The following is a 21,662-nucleotide window of genomic DNA, read 5'->3' as shown; positions in this document are numbered from 1 at the left end:
AAAAAAAAAAAAAAAAAATTCTTGGATATGTTCAAATTAGTCAATCAATTATAGTATATTACAAAAAAAAAAAAGTAAATTTTCTCCATTTTAATAAAAAAATACTATTATTATGTAATTTAAATCTTTTTTTAAATTACTTTATATATATATATATATGCACTATCTATTGTTGTTGAATACAAAGTACATTATATGTTCCATTATATAAAACTTAAAAAAAAAATTATATTATATTTTTCTACACGTTGCATAAGTCTGCTACTAATGTTCATAAATTATAAAATATAAGAGAATCAATATGATTTATGACCAAAGAATGCGACACAACGTTGGTAAACAACCCATGAAAGGGATGGTTCATAAACTATAAGAGAGAAAGCCATCAAAGTAATACAAATTACAAGTCATGTAAACATTTGAAATTCATCTTAGTTGCTTTCAATATCAATGGTCAATTTATACAAATAAATAAATATATATATATATATATATATAGAGAGAGAGAGAGAGAGAGAGAGAGAGAGGGGGGGGGGGGGCTATGTTTGCAATTGACCAAATCTCAAGAGTCTTTTCATATTTTGGACAAAAATAAAAGTACATGATGAAACCCAATTTTAGTGTAAAAAGGTACAAACCAAAATCTTTTTTAAAAAAGGAAAAAAAATGAAGACAGCATAACTTGAAAATCTTTTTGAACAATAAAATTACACATATAATTGACATTAAAGCGCATAAAATAAGAAAAAATGAAAGTGCACTTTTGGTCTTTAAAATATGCATGATATTATTTTTATTTTGGCCCTTTACATTTATAAATTTTCATTTTGACATTTCATGTTTGATTGATTTTTTATTTTGTTGTTAGATACATTTTTTTGTTTGGTCCTTCAAGAAAATGAAAATTTTAAAACACAACTGTCAATAGGAAAACAGATAAAATATGCATGAAGAAGCAAAATAAAAAATTTAAATTTTCATTTTTAAACTTTAAGAATCAAAAATATACTTGACCACTTTGTCCTAGCATGCTAAAAAGCTAAAAAGTATAATTGATGCGAGAAGAAGACGAAGAAACCCACAATTTCTTGTCACCTTATTATTATTATTTTTTGGATGGGATCTTGTGGTTTTGTCACCTTTATGGCCAAATAATGTTGACAAAGGTAGGAGATGATGTGACTAAGCCACGTAATTATTAAAAAATATATATTCATATATATATATATATATATAACAGATTAATTCAAATAAAACACGTGGGAATTTTTATTTTGGTGGGTGGGACTACCGAAAGATTGACCTAATCTATCAAGTGTAACTAATAATTTATGGATAGAATAGCTAATTTCCACTTCTTGGTTGAAAAACTCCAGTCCAAATTGCAGGGTTGGAAGGCTAGATTATTATCACAAGCAGGGAGAACAACTCTCATATCCTCAGTGCTTCAATCCTTACCTTTATACACGTTCTCATGTTTCAAGGTTCCTGATCAGGTGTGTAATGAGATGGATACCATTATTAGAGCTTTTCGGTGGGGGCATGAGCAAGGTGAGAAAAAACTTCACCTTTTGAATTGGGAAAAAATCTGTCAACCCAAGAGGAAAGGAGGTCTTGGTATTAAAAAGTTTGGTCCCATGAACCATGCTATGCTTGCAAAACAATATTGGAATTTGTACCATAATCCTAACTCTTTGCTGGCAAGGACTTTTAAGGCTAAATACCACCCAAATTGTTCATTACAAGAATACACTCCAAAGTCTCATCATTCTTGGTGTTGGAAGAATATTGTAAAGCAGGGAGATTTTAGACTTAGGGAGGGGCAGTGGAGAGTTGGTAATGGATTCAATATACCACTTACTCATCCAAAATGGTTTCCTTGTTCTCATGGTAACTTGCATCATCCTGAACTACAAACAGGTACAGTGGGGGATCTTATTGATCACAATTCCAAAACTTGGAAAGCTGATTTGGTTCGAACCCTATACCCCTTTCCTTTGAGCAAACAAATCTTTCAAGTTCCCTTACCTAAAACTCATAATATGCAGGACAAGTTGATTTGGATGTCTTCCAATAAGGCTAATGGTAATTACAATGTCAAAAGAGCCTATGAGATTATTATGCAAGATTCCCATTCTTCTGGGAATATTCATGGAAACCAAAATGTGTGGAATCTGATTTGGGGAGTCAAAGTACCTTTGAAAATCAATACTTTTGTTTGGAAACTTATCCAGGACAGATTGCCAACTCTCCTTAATTTGAACAACAAAGGCATTCCAACCCAAACAACTTGTCCCCTTTGTAATTCTGATGTTGAATCCTCAACTCATCTCTTTCTCCTCTGCCCCTTTACCAGGGCTTGTTGGCACGGATCAACCTTGGTTGTACATGCCACTGATTTTAGGAATTTAAGTGTCCAGCAATGGCTATCCACTATTGTCATCAAGTTCAAATCCAGGGAGACTTCTTCTATGGCTTATTTACAAGCAATTTTTACAACTCTATGGCATATCTGGTTACACAGGAACAGGGTGCTCTATAATGGTTTACATCCTAATCCTATGAGTGTGATTTTAATTTCTCAATCTATGGCTTGCAGGTACAAAGAGGCTTTCCTTGACCAACCAAACCACACTAGCACAGCCAAGAAGACCTCAACCAAACCACTACTCATCCTCAGGGCAGTGGCAACTGATAGTTAAAATTGTTGGAGCTAGGAGTAGGAAGCAAAAACGATGGTCTTATACTTATGAAGCTATAACTAGGCAGGGAGATAGCTTGTTCTATGGTGTAAATAGTAATGTAGCAGATACAACAGGTGGGGCGGTGTTGGATGCTATGGTAGAAGCTGCGCTCAAAGCTAAAAACCATGGTTTCCATTATATTTTGTTTCTAGGTACCAGCAGGCATTTAGTCCATCTACTTCAGCACAGGAAGACCTCAAACTGGCTGCAATAGATCAGGCTAGCTGATTTAGATTTTTTTAACCAAAATGGACTTTGCTATGATGTGTATTTAGTGCCTAAGCTTGTTGTTAATTCTGTTTGGTCAGTTGCTAACTTGGCATGTCAAATGCCTCTTAACTGTTGCTGGTTTAATCCAACTGTTGTGTAATATGTTGGGTTGCTTTCTCCCTTTTTTGGTATAAAAAAAAAAAAAAATTTATGGAGGTTTTTGCTATTTTTCCGAATTAGGCAGGGTTTGGATTCAGCTTATTACGTCCACGTTTTTCTTTCAATGTGTTTCAGCCTTTTGTTTTGTTTTGTTTTTTTTTAGCCGCACTTGCTGACTTTTTTTTTTCGTAAACAGTGCACTTGTGCAGTGTTTACAGACACATAAATTTTACTTTTTAGTAACTTTTTCATTAAAAATTGATCTCACGGCACTATTCACATTTTAAAAAAATTATTTTACTACAGTGCTTTCAGTTTTCAGTTTCAGAAAAATAAATTCTATCTAAACGGACCTTTCGTGCTAGTTTACTTTAAAAATTATTGCAGAATGCTTATAGTATTGGCTTGCAAACATTGGAGACGGCATGTTCACAACACACATCCTAAAATAATCATGTGCAGTGATGGCTCCAAGAATTTTTTATAGGATGTTTCTTAAGAAATATAAATTACACAATCTAATAAAAGAGATTGATTTTGGACTTTTTTCTTGGGGTCTATTGGGCGTTTGGGCCTGCTATGATATAATCCTTTTTTTTTTCTTTTCTTTTTTTTTCCATATTTTAGTTCAAAATTTTTTTTTTGGGTTTCTTTTTGCTTGAAAGCCCCAATATATTGTTAAGTAAAACAAATTATGGAGTAAAGTTTAATTTTATTAGCATAAAAAAAACTAATGGTGTTCCCAAATTTTTTTTAAAGGGTAAACAAATATAAAATTTTAAATTATTATATATTGAAAAAAATTCAGGTCAGGGTGGTCCTTTGACCACCTTGACGTTCAAGTGCCACTGCCCCTGACCATGTGACACCTCCATATCCTATCCAATGCAAAGAGTATGGGAAGCCTTATTTTTCCTTATAAAACTTCATTTAATATATCAAGCTTTACAAAGTACTAGGGCATATATATCTTGTTTTTATAAAATAAATAATTACTAGGGCAGATCTTTGAGTTGAGATTTTTTACCTCTTTTTTTTTTTTTTTTGGTTACCAAAAAGAGAATGTGCTTTTCATTAGGAAAAATATATATATATATATATATAAGATCATACACTTTGTGCAACAATTTTGCTGTGACATGTTGTAAGTGGTGAAAAAGAAAAATATCCATTTGCATGGAGTTTTAATTAATAGACTATCAAGGTTATTATAATAAGTTATTCATATCACGTAAAGAGGCTAACTGAACCAATATGATTAACAACCAAAGCATGTGACACAATGTGGGTATGAAACCTATGGAAGAGATGACTTATAAATTATAAGAGATAAGGTTATAATATGATTTACAACCAAAGCGCGCATGTGACACAATGTGGGTAAGCAACTTACGAAGAGATGGTTCATAACTTATAATAGAGAAAGCCATCAAATTGCGCTAATGCATTGGCTCGCAGGGAGAGCTCATGGACCAGGATTTACCATTTTTTTGATTCCCTCACTGATGTTGTATTTTTGTTGAGTTTAGATACTGCTGGAACTCTGTTTGATTGGTTGTGTTGCCTTTGGTTTAGAGGCTTTTAATTGTTTAATGCATTATCCTCTTACCAAAAAAAAGAAAAAGAAAGCCATCAAATAATACAAATTGCAAATTACAATAACTAAATGAGTTACACATCACCTCAATAAAAGCTAGGCGTCCATACTCATTATTTTTGATGCCAACATTGAATGTCATGCACATTCATACAATCACTTAAATTGGAATTGCTTCAACAAAATCCAGCCCAAAGACAATTGACTGAACAAAAGGAAAAAACAAAAACAAAATAAAAACTCAAAGCACATTCAGACAATTCCAAAAATTTCACTTCAAAAGTAAATATTGAACAAAGTCATCACTTCGGCGTCGGCTCAACATTAAAAGTTGTACTAACACTACACATACCATTGTTGACATATTAAAAACTTTACAAATATGATTTTACCTTTATGAATAATGAAATCCATTACGCATGAACTAATCATTGTATAATTGGAAATTTTTCTCATTGTATAGTATACTATGTACCATTCCAATAAATTATCATAATTTTTTGATGAAAATAAATCATCATAATTACGTACGTACTTTACAGTTTACAAGGATACAAGTCATGTCAACTTTTGAAATTAAACAATTTATATATATATATATATTATATAATTCAATAGTTACATCAACAGGAAGGTGAGAAGAATTTGAGTCATCTAGCCCTCTTGAGTCTTGAAAACATATCTAATCAACTTGTGGATCCACCATTTTGATTATGGGTGATGGAAACAGAGTTATAGGTGATGGAAACTGAAATCCAAACACCCGATATCATGAACTAAACAGACTTTAACTATAAAATTCATTTTACCACTATTATATCAATAAAGTATATCTAAAGAAGCTTTATATTAAAAAATGAAAATAAAAGTGTCTGGTTCATGGCATTGACACCACACCACGACAAAGATTATTTTCCCCCCGCCATTGGTATCTTCAATAAAACAAGTTTTTCAAACTTTTGTTTTTGTTTTTTGTTTTTTCACTTTCTAGTTTTTATAATTATATGTTGACTAAATTAAGTAAAAAAACAAGAAAAAAGAAGAAAAGGAAATCATAAGTTTCTACTCACCGACCCATATGTTCTCCAACCAATCAGGTTTCATGCATAGTCACCCTTCATTTTTTTTTTCTCTCCTTTTTTGCCTCTTCCCAATTCCCTTAAGATCATCTTTCTTCTCTTACTTTCTTCGTTTTATCTATTTTATTTTGGTAAATTAGAATTTTGGTTCCTAATGTTTGTCTTATATGTCCAAATAATTTTTAATGCTTCAAATATGTCAGTTTAGTCTCTAATATTTCGATATTATGTTAAATAGTCCATGCCATTAAGTGGTGAATGAAAAAAGCTAACGTGGCTAATGGTATTATTCAAATATTTATTCTATGCCACCTAAGTAGCCACGTATGCTACCACATGTCTTTAGTTTTAAAAAATAAAATAAAAGATTAGGAATTTGTTTATTTTGAACAAATGTGAAACTTTCTTTTCTTCATTTTCTTTCCTTTGCTTTCTCGAGAACCAAATAGATTAAAAACTAGTATTCAAAACTCAGTTTCCTTCCTGTTTCCCACGTTTTTTCGGCAACACAACAAGGAAAAAAAAAAATTCTTTGGAGCTTAGAGAAGTCATTATAAAATCCTCATTCTTACATAAAAATATTATTCCTTTTATCAATTGAATACAAAAATGAAACTCCAAATAAGGTACACAGTCAACCCCAAATTGCTTGCTATTCCAAAACACCACAAATTTTCTTCAATTAATCCACCAAACAAGGACTAGCACAAGCATGAGGATGAACTTCAATTTGAAGAGTTGCAGCTTCAAAGCACAATATCTCTGCATTGAGAGAGAGAGAGAGAGAGAGAGAGAGAGAGAGAGAGAGAGAGAGAGAGAGAGAGAGAGAGAGAGAGTGTGTGTGTGTGTGTGTGTGTGTGTCATGCCACAAACCCAAAAGGGTCCAAAGCATGAGAAATACAACCCAAAGGTACTTGTAAATTTTTCCTTTTTGACAATTCAGTCCAAATAATTCATACCAAGTACCAACATCAAGAATTTTCATAATAATTTCATTAAAGATACTCCCAAAGTAAATCAAAGTTCTATGCAATAATTACAAAAACCATTGGCCACAAAAGAATAGAGGTTTAAATAAATATAATTACATATCATTAGCTTGTCCCAAAAGTGGGAATAAAAGTCATGACCACTATTAGATACAAAAGAATGAGTCAAGCCTACTCTAAGATGTACATCATCTAAAGATTATCATCACAAAAGTCTAGCCTCCACTAGTAGTTAGTCTAACTATTGCTAGCCACAAAAACTTGTCTCAAAATTATTATTACATACTCTAAAAAAGTTTGTAAAAGAATGGGATGAGACAAAGCCTAGTAAGTAACATAATTAATGGGCATAGGGGAAATGCAAGTTTTATGATGATGAATAATTTACAAAGCATGTTATAATTTGGGAATTTCCAAATAAATTCTACAAAACCATTTCCAATAATAATATGACAAGAATGATTAAAATGATGCGACACAAAGCTTCTCAAAATGTTGGCATGAAATTACATACTACATTCTGTGAGCAATAACAATACAATTCCAAACCCAAGGCCACATGACAATGCCGTCAAAAAGACGGAACTAATCTCCGACACACAGCCGGAACTAAATATCCCATCACAAAGACGGAACTAATATGTTGTCACAAGGCGGAACTCAATAACCATCACAAAGACGGGCGCTAAGATACCAATGTCACACAGATTATAGTATTTAGCTAGGTAATCACATGTCATAGCACATGGGTAGAACATAAAAAGGTCACAAATTAAATTTAATTCAAAATACGTAGTTCATTTCCACATAGTTTCATAAAATATTTGAATACCTAAGATATTCACAAAGTTCTCAAAGCCTTCAAAACCATTTCTTGTCAAAAAGATTTTCTATTAACTTCCCAAATAACATAGTTCAAGATAAAGCATCTTTAGAAATTGCAAACAATGCAATAATTTCCTAAAATCCATCATCAAAAGATTAAATCAACAATGCTTATATTCTCCATACTAACAACTCATGCATTTCCCTAATGCAATACCAAATATGGTGCACTTTTCATAAATAATCATATACATTAAGGTTACAACACAATAGTTTTTAGGCAAATATAGTGTCCATAAACAATTTTCCAAAATGCGTTTAACCCAAAAATAACATTTCATGCAACATGGTTATTTTCAAAANGAGAGAGAGAGAGAGAGAGAGAGAGAGAGAGAGAGAGAGAGAGAGAGAGAGAGAGAGAGAGAGAGAGTGTGTGTGTGTGTGTGTGTGTGTGTCATGCCACAAACCCAAAAGGGTCCAAAGCATGAGAAATACAACCCAAAGGTACTTGTAAATTTTTCCTTTTTGACAATTCAGTCCAAATAATTCATACCAAGTACCAACATCAAGAATTTTCATAATAATTTCATTAAAGATACTCCCAAAGTAAATCAAAGTTCTATGCAATAATTACAAAAACCATTGGCCACAAAAGAATAGAGGTTTAAATAAATATAATTACATATCATTAGCTTGTCCCAAAAGTGGGAATAAAAGTCATGACCACTATTAGATACAAAAGAATGAGTCAAGCCTACTCTAAGATGTACATCATCTAAAGATTATCATCACAAAAGTCTAGCCTCCACTAGTAGTTAGTCTAACTATTGCTAGCCACAAAAACTTGTCTCAAAATTATTATTACATACTCTAAAAAAGTTTGTAAAAGAATGGGATGAGACAAAGCCTAGTAAGTAACATAATTAATGGGCATAGGGGAAATGCAAGTTTTATGATGATGAATAATTTACAAAGCATGTTATAATTTGGGAATTTCCAAATAAATTCTACAAAACCATTTCCAATAATAATATGACAAGAATGATTAAAATGATGCGACACAAAGCTTCTCAAAATGTTGGCATGAAATTACATACTACATTCTGTGAGCAATAACAATACAATTCCAAACCCAAGGCCACATGACAATGCCGTCAAAAAGACGGAACTAATCTCCGACACACAGCCGGAACTAAATATCCCATCACAAAGACGGAACTAATATGTTGTCACAAGGCGGAACTCAATAACCATCACAAAGACGGGCGCTAAGATACCAATGTCACACAGATTATAGTATTTAGCTAGGTAATCACATGTCATAGCACATGGGTAGAACATAAAAAGGTCACAAATTAAATTTAATTCAAAATACGTAGTTCATTTCCACATAGTTTCATAAAATATTTGAATACCTAAGATATTCACAAAGTTCTCAAAGCCTTCAAAACCATTTCTTGTCAAAAAGATTTTCTATTAACTTCCCAAATAACATAGTTCAAGATAAAGCATCTTTAGAAATTGCAAACAATGCAATAATTTCCTAAAATCCATCATCAAAAGATTAAATCAACAATGCTTATATTCTCCATACTAACAACTCATGCATTTCCCTAATGCAATACCAAATATGGTGCACTTTTCATAAATAATCATATACATTAAGGTTACAACACAATAGTTTTTAGGCAAATATAGTGTCCATAAACAATTTTCCAAAATGCGTTTAACCCAAAAATAACATTTCATGCAACATGGTTATTTTCAAAAAATCCCATTAAAAAGCTACTTACCTCGCAACCCACAAAAGCCTAAATTCCCAAGCTCCAAAGGAGATTAGCTAGAATATAAACAATACCAAGCAAACCTATCATGAGAAGCATAAGGCTTGACATTGCATCTAGCTATGAATTAAAGATTGCTAAATAAGCAATTAATTAGGCAAGCCTAAGTAATTAACCTCACAAGTAATGTATCCCACTTCAAAAGTTACCCAATAATTTAATTCACAAGGCATAGACTCCAATTTATAAAATTAACCCATTCAAGATCATCTCCCTCATGCTAAAATCTTAACAATTTATTAATAACTCCCATAAGATTTACACATCATCATCAAGAGAGACCCATGAAACAAAATCACAATATCTACCAAGACAAGAATTTTACATTTTCAACTAGCTCCAAATAAACTCAATAGTAATGGAAAATTAGATTTACCAACTCTCACATGATATAACTCAAAACACCTAAATTTCCACCATAACAAACCTTAAATAGCCACCATTGTAAAAACCATAAACCCACTCATCAAATAAATCTACCAAGACAAAACCCATACATATAAACACATTAATATCACTTCTAAAGCTCATAAATCACGTGAATATCATTATCAAAACTTAGATTAAAAGAACATCTAGCCAAAGCATATAAACCCACCAAAAGATTACGAATTTTTTAATTTAAATAATAGAGATGAGTGAGTCTTAGTTTTTCCTATAAAATTTTCCCATAAACTTCGCCCAAAAAAAATAACAGAGGTGGTGTTGAATGATGGGGTAGGTGGGGCAAATGTGAGCCATAAAAAAGGAAAAATATGACTTTCTCTTCTCTTCTTCTCCTTTATTGTTTTAATTTTTTTGTTTTATATATAAATATTTTTTAAGGGCTGGGGCGTTACAGAGAGAGAGAGAGTGAGAGAGAGAGACGGGGAAAGAGGGGAGTGGGGTCTGATATTTTATTTGAGTAAGAAATAAAGAGATTGACGTGATGATTGGCTTATTAGGGAATATGATTTCCTTTTGTTCATTAATTATAATTTATAATAGGACTATTTTACTGTTTGAAATTTTGGGGAAAGGAGCAAATAGTGTTCCAACTCAATCTAATGTGTGGTACTGAACCATTTTTTAGTTTGAATTTTTTTGAGCTTTGAATTCTGGGATTTTAACTCTTGTTTGGTTTCGCAGAAAGCAAAGAAAAGAAAATGAAAGAAAGAAAACAAAATCGAATTTTAGTCTATAATAAACTAATTTCAAATATATTATTTTATTTTTTAAAACTTAAAACATGTGGCAGCATATGTGTGGCTACTTAGGTGGCATAAAAATAAAGATTTTAATAACACCATTAGTCATATCAGTTTTTTCCATCAATCACTAATGACATGGACTATTTTGACACAATACCAACATGTTAGGGGATAAATAGACAATTTTAAAATGTTAGGACCATTTTGACATATAGGACAAACGTTAGGAACAAAAAGTGTAGTTTATCCCTTTCTTTTCCCTATTTTCTTAGGCTGCGTTCGTTTTGGGTGAAAAGCATTTTCGGAAATGCTTTTCTGTAATTATAGGTGTTTGGTTGCACACGAAAAATCAATTTTCCGGAAATTGATTTCAGTTGACCAGTGGTCAAAGGTGAAAACCAATTCCCTTTCTATTTTCACTTCAAATCCTATTTTCCGGAAAACTGAGAAACAGAGAGCACGAAGAGAGAGAGAGAGAAAGAAAGAGAGAGCCCAGCGCCCATCGCCGATCCAAGCCCAACGCCCATCACCGGCGGCCACGAACCCACGAACCACCGATCCAAGCCCAGAGCCCATTGCCAACGACCATGAACCCACGAACCCAGTCCCCATCGCCTCACCGCAACGAGCAGATCGAGTCGCACCTTCGATCGCACCGCGCCACGCCATCGATCGTCGATCTCCGTCGAACCCAGAATCTAGCGCTCTTTGCATTGGCGAGTCGCACCGCGCCGCGCCGTCGATCGTCGTCGACCAAGACCTATCACTTCCTCTTCCTCGATCTCTCAGTTTTTTTTATTTTTATTTTTATTTATTTATTTTTTTTTAAGTTTGATTGTTATTGTTGTTGTTGTTTTTTTTTTTTTTTTTTTTTTTTTTGGAGGAAGATAGAAGGACGATTAGAGATCCTTTCCAGAGTTTCACTCCAACTTTTTTTTGATAAAAGTGAGTGATGAATTTTGAAGAAAACAAAAATCTCCGTGAGAATTTTGAGAAATAAATTGCCAAGACAGTTTTTTCTTCCCAAGGTATTATAACGGAATTGAACAAAAGACTTGAATTGAATAATTTTGAAATTTAGAGGATTTAATTGAATGAAAGTAAGTTAGAGGTCTGAAATAAGTTTCAATCTAACTTAGAGGGTTCAATTTGCATTTTAGCCAATAAAAAATTATCATATTATAACCTTTGTTCTGATAAAAAGTGTAAAAATTGACACTTAGTCTAATCCATAAAATTTTCCCATCAACTAAACAATATCTCCTTGCACAAAATTGGGCTCTCCAATTTTAGATGGATGATTTTTTGAAATAAAAATAAATAGGATGTGCAACAGTAGCCACATGATTATAACATAGCAGTTGATGTGTGTTTCCTTATGCTAAGTAAGGTGAATTAAGCAACTCCTGAGAAGGCATCCTTCAGATACAACATATATGGTGAAAATTTGAAGTGGAATAATTGTTTGTATATCTATCCATTGCATAGCTTTCTAATTAAACAAACTGCAGGGACTTTAATCATTATTCAGAGCAGTAAAGAGGCTGGGACTTACCCTCTTGGAGTTCTATCCGAGCGGCTGGGCTCAACTAATCATCTTGAGATGGGCTGTGCTGCAGGACACACCTTTGTCTGTACTACTTCCAGCATGCCCTGAGCCTAACGAACAATGGGACCAGAGCACTCAGATGATTTCTTCACTATTCTTCTACAAGACCAAATTGGAGGCCTACAACCCTTTACCAAAATCAGTGGGTTGATATCCCTCCAGTGAGGGCTTTAGTGGTTAATCTTGGGGACCTTTTTCAGGCAAGTACAGCTACACATCATACAAGAAACAATCTATTAAGAAGTATGAAATGATTCCCAATTACTCCCATAAACTGTCTTTGCTATGACGTTTGAATTTGATTAATATGAGGTACCTATCAAATAAAGATGATTAATATGAGTTTTGTATGTGACACCTATATGGCTATATATTTATTTTTAATGAACTTCTCACATAACTTCCACATATTGTTTGATTTCCAAGATGTTCTGAGACATTGAAGGACAGGGAAACTAACAATATCCACTCGAAACCTGTTATATCATTCTACAATTTCATATCTTTCTATCTGTCTTTTTCGACAACAAAAACAAGTTCCAATGCTTGGGAAACATGCAAAAGTAAAGAATGAAATTTTTTTGAAGCTTCTATGACCCTTATATTGCCTAATTTGGGATCTACTTTACCATCTTGATAATGCAGCTAATACAAAATCTGGGACAAATATAAAACATGTGAATGTAACAGCATTGTTTTGGTGCAGCTTATCTCAAATGACAAGTTCATAAGTGCGACACATAGAGTCCTGGCCAACCAAGTAGGCCCTAGAATATCAGTGGCATGCTTCTTCAGCAATCATATCCAGAAGCAGATGCAGCCAATCAATCGGCTTTATGGTCCAATAAAAGAGTTGTTATCAGATGACAATCCTCCTTTATACAGGGAAACATCGGAGAAGGAATATGCTTTCAAAGGATTCGGCAACTCTGTACTTGATCATTTCAGACTCTGAGTCTTGGAAGGAAGAAATTTATGCCTGAAGTATCTGCAATTAGACATTAAATTTTCAGAAGTCCCCCAAACCAATCAATCACATGAGTTGGTTTGTGTTGTTCCAAGTATTGTGCATGTGTGTGTCTGTATGATTGCGTCTCTGAACCTTGAGAATGTGCCTACAGTTGGGTTGTATATTTATTTAAAGTTTGCATTCCGCAGCAAATAAACACACTAATATAGGAAATTATAAACTTAATATAACATGCACGCTGCAAAAATATAGGAATTATACTTATATTTGAGAAAACAAATACTACAATTCTAAACTTAATGTAACATGTTACATGTGTTCCATGAAATGGCAGTATACATTTAAACCAAAAAAAAAAAAAAAAATTCTTGGATATGTTCAAATTAGTCAATCAATTATAGTATATTACAAAAAAAAAAAAGTAAATTTTCTCCATTTTAATAAAAAAAATACTATTATTATGTAATTTAAATCTTTTTTTAAATTACTTTATATATATATATATATGCACTATCTATTGTTGTTGAATACAAAGTACATTATATGTTCCATTATATAAAACTTAAAAAAAAAATTATATTATATTTTTCTACACGTTGCATAAGTCTGCTACTAATGTTCATAAATTATAAAATATAAGAGAATCAATATGATTTATGACCAAAGAATGCGACACAACGTTGGTAAACAACCCATGAAAGGGATGGTTCATAAACTATAAGAGAGAAAGCCATCAAAGTAATACAAATTACAAGTCATGTAAACATTTGAAATTCATCTTAGTTGCTTTCAATATCAATGGTCAATTTATACAAATAAATANTTTTTTTTTTTTTTTTTTTTTTTTTTTAATTTTTATGAACTGATTGTTGTTGTTGTTGTTGTTGTTGTTGCCGGAATTTGCTGTTGTTGTTGTTGTGTTGTTATTGCCGGAATTTGCTGTCGGAATTTGTTGTTGAATTGGCTGTGATGTTGAAATTTTTTGTAATAAAATTTGTTTGGATGCTAAGAAAATGTGAAAAAATTGTAGGAAAATAACATTTTCTTAATAGAACCAAACACATGAAAATATTTTCCACAACAATTTTCATAATACAACCAAATACTTGAAAATATTTTTCTTTTTCGGAAAATAGCATTTCCGAAAAATAGGTATTTTCCGGAAAATATTTTACGGGAACCAAATGGACCCTTAATCTCTTTATTGCTTCATAATTTCTTTTCCCCATTTTGAATGGTCACGATTTGAAATAGATCAAGATTGGGTCTTTTGTAGGTGCCTGAAAATGGCATAAGCGTCAAGCAGTTTGGTCAATTTTTAATCTTAGGGGTCTAAAGAACAAAATATAGTATGTGGCCTATGTTTGCAATTGACTCAAATCTCAAGGGTATTTTTGTATTTTGGTCCCCAAAAAAAAGGTACAGGCTCAAACACAATTTTAGCTAAAAAGGTACAAACCAAAACCTTTTTATTTTATTTTATTTTATTTTTATAATTTTTAGAAAAGGAAAAAATTGTAAACAATGAAATGAAAATTTTCAAAAAAGAAAATAAAAATGACAACATATAATTGACATGAAAGCACATAAAAAGAATTAAAAAAATGATAGATGAAAGTATTTTTCAATTGGCCATTTACATTTTAAAATTTTCATTTCAGCATTTCATGTTTAATTCAATTTTCTGTTTTGTCCTTCATATTTAATGCATTTTTATTTATTTGACGCTTCATGAAAATGAAAATTTTAAAATGCAAATGGTCAATATGAAAACAAAATAAAAAATTGAAACGTACCAAATTGAAAAATATTTCAAATTTTAAGGGCAAAAATGTATTTTACTCTAGTATTTAATTGATGCGAAAAAAAGGCAAAAAACCACTATTTCTTGTCACCTTAAATTTTTTTGTATGGATTCTTGTGAACTTGTCACCTTCATGGCCAAACAACGTCGACAAAGGTAGGAGATCCTTGTTTTAATTTTTTAGTATAATATGACTAAGTTACGTACTTGGAGCACTATCATTGAAAATTGTAAAAACCAATGTGATTTTAACCCATCAAAAAGCTACATTTTTTAATTTAATACGTCATTTTACAATATACCATCCATCACATATCTATTCTATAATTCTATCATTGAAATAATATACACACCACCCAAAACTACAGTAATAAAACTCCAAAATCAACTGACCACCACCACACAGCCTGCAGCCACCATTACCGCCCAAAGCCTACCAGCCACCACAACCACAAACCCACCACCAAACCCATCCATCTTTCCATAGTATTCACACTCTCGCACTGCAGTGGTTTCCTCTATTCCATTCTTCCATTTCACTGAACTCTTTTAAGTGAAGACCAATAAAAAGGCTGATATTCATTACAAAAGAATAAAGCTTAAACTACGTAAAACCAACAAGATACTGGAAGAATGGGGTAACAATGAATCAAGTTCAATTGAGCAGTCACCCTTGATGTCAGTTTGTCAAATGAGCATTTCAGCTGAAAGTTGCTTTTAAGATATAAGTTTAAGAGCAGGGTACAAAGCCTGGAGTAGTTATAAGGTGTAACTAACAATATATGGCTATATAGAATTAATCAAAGCAGGTGGTAGAACTATTTTCCAGTCAATGGTATCTTCAAAATAAGAGAAAAAGCATATGATTTTGAAAATTCTAGGAGTGTACCATGAGAATCAAAATTATAATAATTACAAGTATTTATTTGGCATTAATTCTTGCCATAAATTGTTCCTAGAAACATTAGCTAAGCAATTCAACTTGCCTGCTAATGGAGCTTCACTGATTTCTCATGTAGTAATTTTCACGCTCAACAATCAATATGCAGGGACAATTATAATCAATTATTCAGAGCATGTAAAGATGCTGGGACTTAACCTCTTCGAGTTTTCTATCCGACGCGCTAGGGCTCAAACCTAATCATCTAATTGAGATGGGCTGTGCTGCAGGACACAACTTTGTCTGTAACTACTATCCAGCATGCCCTGAGCCTAACCGAACAATGGGAGCCAGCAAGCACTCAGATCCCGATTTCTTCACTATTCTTTTACAAGACCAAATTGGAGGCCTTCAAATCCTTTACCAAAATCAGTGGGCTGATATCCCTCCAGTGATTGGTGCTTTAGTTGTTAATCTTGGAGACCTTTTTCAGGCAAGTACAGCTACACATCATAGAAGAAACAATTTATTAAGAAGTCATGGAAATGATTACCAATTACTCCCATAAACTGTCTTGCTATGACGTTTGAATTTGATTAATATGAGGTACCTATCAAATAAAGATGATTAATATGAGTTTAGTGTTACATGTCATATATTATTTTTAATGAACTTCACAAAACTTCCACTTGTTTTTTGATTTCCAAGATGTTCTGAGACATTGAAGACAGGGAACTAACAATATCCACTCCAAACCTGTTATATCATTCTACAATTTCATCTCTTCTATCTGTCTTTTTCGGAACAAAAACAAATTCCAATGCTTGGGAAATCATAAAGTAAATGAAATTTTTTGAAGCTTCTATGACCCTTATATTGCCTAATTGGGATCTACTCTATTATCTTGATAATGCAGCTAAACAAAATCTTACAATAAAAACATGTGAATGTTGCATTGTTTTGGTGCAGCTTATCTCAAATGACAAGTTCAAAAGTGCGACACGAGTCCTGGCAACCAAGTAGGCCCTAGAATTTCAGTGGCATGCTCTTCAGCACATCATGATGCAGCCATCAATCGTTTATGGTCCAATAAAAGAGTTGTTATCAGATGACAATCCTCCTTTATACAGGGAAACATCGGGAAGGAATATGCTTTCAAAGGATTCGGCAACCTGACTTGTCATTTCAGACTCTGAATTTTGGAAGGAAGAAATTATGCCTGAAGTATCTCAATATGACATTAAATTTTTAGAAGTCCCCAACCAATCAATCACGATGTTGTTTGTGTTGTTCCAAGTATTGTGCATGGGTGTCTGTATGATTGCGTTTCTGAAACTTGAGAATGTCCTACAGTTGGGTTGTATATTTCATCACACAGCCAGTATTGTAAAGCATGAGAGTCCAAGATTTATTTAGAACTAGTCACTAACTCGTGCATTCTCTTGTTTGAATTATGATCATTCTGCTTTTTTTTTTTTTTTTTTTGGGTATTTATAGATTTGATTAGCATTTTTAATGATAATTTTCTTTCCATTTTCACAGACCTGGGGAGGTTGTTTGAATAAAAAATAATTGGAATGCATTCCACAACAAAGAAACACACTACATATGAAATGAAATGAAATGAAAGAGATAAAGAAGGGTGATAGATGTGTGAAAACATATCAGAAACGTGACAGATATGTGAAACCAAGCATTTGTGGTGGTGGAGGCATTTGCTAAAAAGCTAAATTTACCACCAACATATAGCAATAGTGGGCTGCATCAGTGAAGCAAAAGGCATAATTTTTTTCCTACTGAGCTACAGTGCACAGCCAAAGACAGTAGCTAAGATGGTTTAAAAAAATTATTAAAAGATATATTATTTTATTATGTTAGTATGATGGTTGTTGTTTATTGTAGTAGATATATTATTTTATTATATTGTTTATATTATTTTATTATGTTGAATGCTAAAATAAAATTACTGATGTTAGGTGTTTTGTAAAGTAAAATGGTAAAATAATAAAATAGTTTTTGTGATGCTAAATTGCTAAAGTTTTGGGACCAACCAATGCTGATGCTAATGACATTGGGAATTTTGGGATCCAGATGCCAAAGCTGAAGGTAGCTTGGCAGTTCTTTTTGACACTTTGACCTAAGATTTCAAATTTTCTGTCCCACTTTTCCTACTCCACTTTATACTCCACCAATAAATATTTGCCACGTGTTCACCTAATTAATTAAATACTATCATTATTAACTTATTAATACTATAGTTATTAATTAATAATAGTATTTAATTAATTAAGTGAACATATGACAAGTATTTATTGATAAATTATAAATAAAATAAAAAAGTAAGACAGAAAATTTAGACCCTTAACCTAATATACTACGGAAGGGTGCAAAATTATTTTTTTGGGTCGACTCACTTGAAATCACATGGGACTTCACGAGGCCAAGCAATCACAATTATGACGATTAGCCATGCCTAGATGCTAAGCAATACTTTTCAGCTTTCCATCCCTTGAAACTAAAATAAGAGAGAGAGAGAATAAGGAGGAAGAGAGGAAGGAACCTATCAAAAGATGACAGTTGTAATCCTGATTTTGATTTATGTTAATTCGTGTGTCCTTTTCCTTAGAATCTGATCTGTATTAACTGGCAGGTGAGGATCAATACAAAAATCTGTAAGCAGGTTTTAATCAAATATAGATATATATATATATATAGAGAGAGAGAGAGAGAGAGAGAGAGAGAGAGGGCTATGTTTGCAATTGACCAAATCTCAAGACTCTTTTCGTATTTTGGACAAAAATAAAAGTACATGATGAAACCCAATTTTAGCGTAAAAAGGTACAAACCAAAATCTTTTTTAGAAAAGGAAAAAAAAATGAAAACAGCATAACATGAAAATCATTTTGAAAAATAAAATTACACATATAATTGACATTAAAGTGCATAAAATAATAAAAAAATGAAAGTGCACTTTTGGTCTTTAAAATATGCATGATATTATTTTTATTTTGACCCTTTACATTTATAAATTTTCATTTTGACATTTCATGTTTGATTGATTTTTTATTTTGTTGTTAGATACATTTTTTTGTTTGGTCCTTCAAGAAAATGAAAATTTTAAAACACAACTATCAATAGGAAAACAGATAAAACATGCTTGAAGACAAAATAAAAAATTTAAATTTTCATTTTTAAACTTTAAGAATCAAAAATATACTTTATCACTTTATCCTAGCATGCTAAAAAGTATAATTGATGCGAGAAGAAGACAAAGAAACCCACAATTTCTTGTCACCTTATTATTATTATTTTTTGGATGGGATCTTGTGGTTTTGTGACCTTAATGGCCAAATAACGTTGACAAAGGTAGGAGATGATACGACTAAGTTACGTAATTATTAAAATATATATATATATATATATATTAGCTTAATTCAAATAAAACACGTGGGAATTTTTATTTTGGTGGGTGGGACTACCGAAAGATTGACGTGATCTATCAAGTGTAGTTAATAATTTATGGAAGTTTTTGTTATTTTTCCGAATTAGGTGTGGTTTGGATTCCGCTTATTGCGTCCACGTTTTGCTTTCAACATGTTTCAGCCTTTTGTTTTGTTTTTGTTTTTGTTTTTTTGTTTTTTTAGCTGTACTTGATGACTTTTTTTCGTGAACAGTACATTGTTCACAAACTCACAATTTCACTTTTCAATAACTTTTTTTATTAAAAATGGATCTCACGGCACTATTCATACATTTAAAAATTATTTTGTTACAATATTTTTAGTTTTCAATTTTAGCAAAAGAAGTTTTATCCAAACAAATCTTTAGTATTAGTTTACTTTAAAAATTATTGCAGAATGCTTATAGTATTGGCTTGCAAACATTGGAGATGGCATGATCACAACACACATCCTAAAATAATCATGTGCAGTGATGGCTCAAAGAATTTTTTATAGGGTGTTTCTTAAGAAATATAAATTACACAATCTAATAAAAGAGATTGATTTTAGACTTTTTTCCTGGGGTCTATTGGGCATTTGGGCTTGCTATGATATAATCCCTTTTTTTTTTTCTTTTTTTTCCAGATTTTAGTTCAAAAAATTTTTTTTGGGCTTCTTTTTGCTTGAAAGCCCCAATATATTGTTAAGTAGAACAAATTATGGAGTAAAGTTTAATTTTATTGGCATAAAAAAAATTGAGGGTGTTCCCAAATTTTTTTTGAAGGGTAAACAAATATAAAATTTTGAATTATATATATATATATATATATGTGACTACCTTGACCTTTTTTGGTTACCAAAAAGAGAATGTGCTTTTCATTAGGAAAAAAAAAAAATAAGACCATACACTTTTGTGCAACAATTTTGCTGTGACATGTTGTAAGTGGTGAAAAAGAAAAATATCCATTTGCATGGAGTTCTAATTAAATAGACTATCAAGGTCATTATAATAAGTTATTCATATCACGTAAAGAGGCTAACTGAACAATATGATTAACAACCAAAGCATGTGACACAATGTGGGTATGAAACCTATGGAAAAGATGACTTATAAATTTTAAGAGATAAGATTATAATATGATTTACAACCAAAGTGCGCATGTGACACAATGTGGGTAAGCAACTTATGAAAGAGATGGTTCATAACTTATAATAGAGAAAACCATCAAAGTGCGCTAATGCACTGGCTCGCAAGGGAGCGCTCATGAACCAGGACTTTACTATTTTTTTGATTCCCCCACCTGATGTTGTATTTTTGCTAAGTTTAGATATTCTGGAACTCTGTTTAATCGGTTTGTTGCCTCTGGTTTAGAGGCTTTTTAGTTGTTTAATGCATTATCCTCTTAACCAAAAAAAATAAAAAGAAAGCCATCAAAGTAATACAAATTGCAAATTACAATAACTAAATGAGTTACAACACCACCTCAATAAAAGCTAGGCGTCCATACTCATTATTTCTGATGCCAACATTGAATGTCATGCACATTCATACAATCACTAAAATTGGAATTGCTTCAACAAAATCCAGCCCAAAGGCATTGACTGAACAAAAGGAAAATAACAAAAACAAAATAAAAACTCAAAGCACATTCAGACAATTCCAAAATTTTCACTTCCAAAAAGTAAATATTGAACTAAGCGTCACTTCGGTTCGGCTGCAACATTAAAGTTGTTCTTGGAGCTCTTTTGTTGAACATTACACATACCATTGTTGACATATAATAACATCCTTTACAAATGTGATTTTACCTTTATGAATAATGAATCCAATATGCGTGAACTAATCATTGTATAATTGGAAATTTCGTCCTCATTGTGTAGTATACTATGTACCATTACAAATAAATTATCATAATTTTTTGATGAAAATAAATCATCATAATTACGTACGTACGTACTTCACAGTTTACAAGGATACAAGTCATGTCAACTTTTGAAATTAAACAATTTATATATATATATATAATTCAATAGTTACATCAATAGGAGAGGTGAGATGAATTTGAGTCATCTAGCCCTCTTGAGTCCTGAAAACATATCTAAACACACTACTTAGAGCATCTCCAGCAGATTAGCCAAATTTTTGTACTGTTTGGCTAATGAATAGTGACATTTAGCTTTTGCTTACTCACTTTTTCAAATACACTTCCAACAGATTCTCTATCCTATTCTCTGTCTCATTTAAATATTATTTTTTCATTCATTATTTATTCTTTTTTAAACAATTACAAATCTTCCAACATTTTTTTATACAACACATCA

General features: G+C 32.0%; 1 protein-coding gene across 1 annotated transcript in view; it reads left to right on the top strand.

Annotated features, from left to right (window-relative positions):
- Positions 1–13,446, top strand: part of LOC112003248 (1-aminocyclopropane-1-carboxylate oxidase homolog 1) — a gene marked incomplete at its 5' end in the record, with an annotated part of 16,120 nt that extends 2,674 nt beyond the window's left edge. The window contains 1 exon segment of the mRNA XM_065773864.1: positions 12,953–13,446. Coding sequence (XP_065629936.1) covers positions 12,953–13,201 — 249 coding nt within the window. The 3' untranslated portion in view covers positions 13,202–13,446.
- Between the last annotated feature and the right edge of the window lie 8,216 nt (positions 13,447–21,662).

The sequence above is a fragment of the Quercus suber genome, unplaced genomic scaffold (genome assembly GCF_002906115.3).
Source record: "Quercus suber isolate HL8 unplaced genomic scaffold, Cork oak 2.0 scaffold_82, whole genome shotgun sequence".
Classification (NCBI taxonomy): Eukaryota; Viridiplantae; Streptophyta; class Magnoliopsida; order Fagales; family Fagaceae; genus Quercus; species Quercus suber.
Note: the sequence above shows the minus strand (reverse complement) of the source record. Positions and strands in the feature narration are given on the sequence as shown.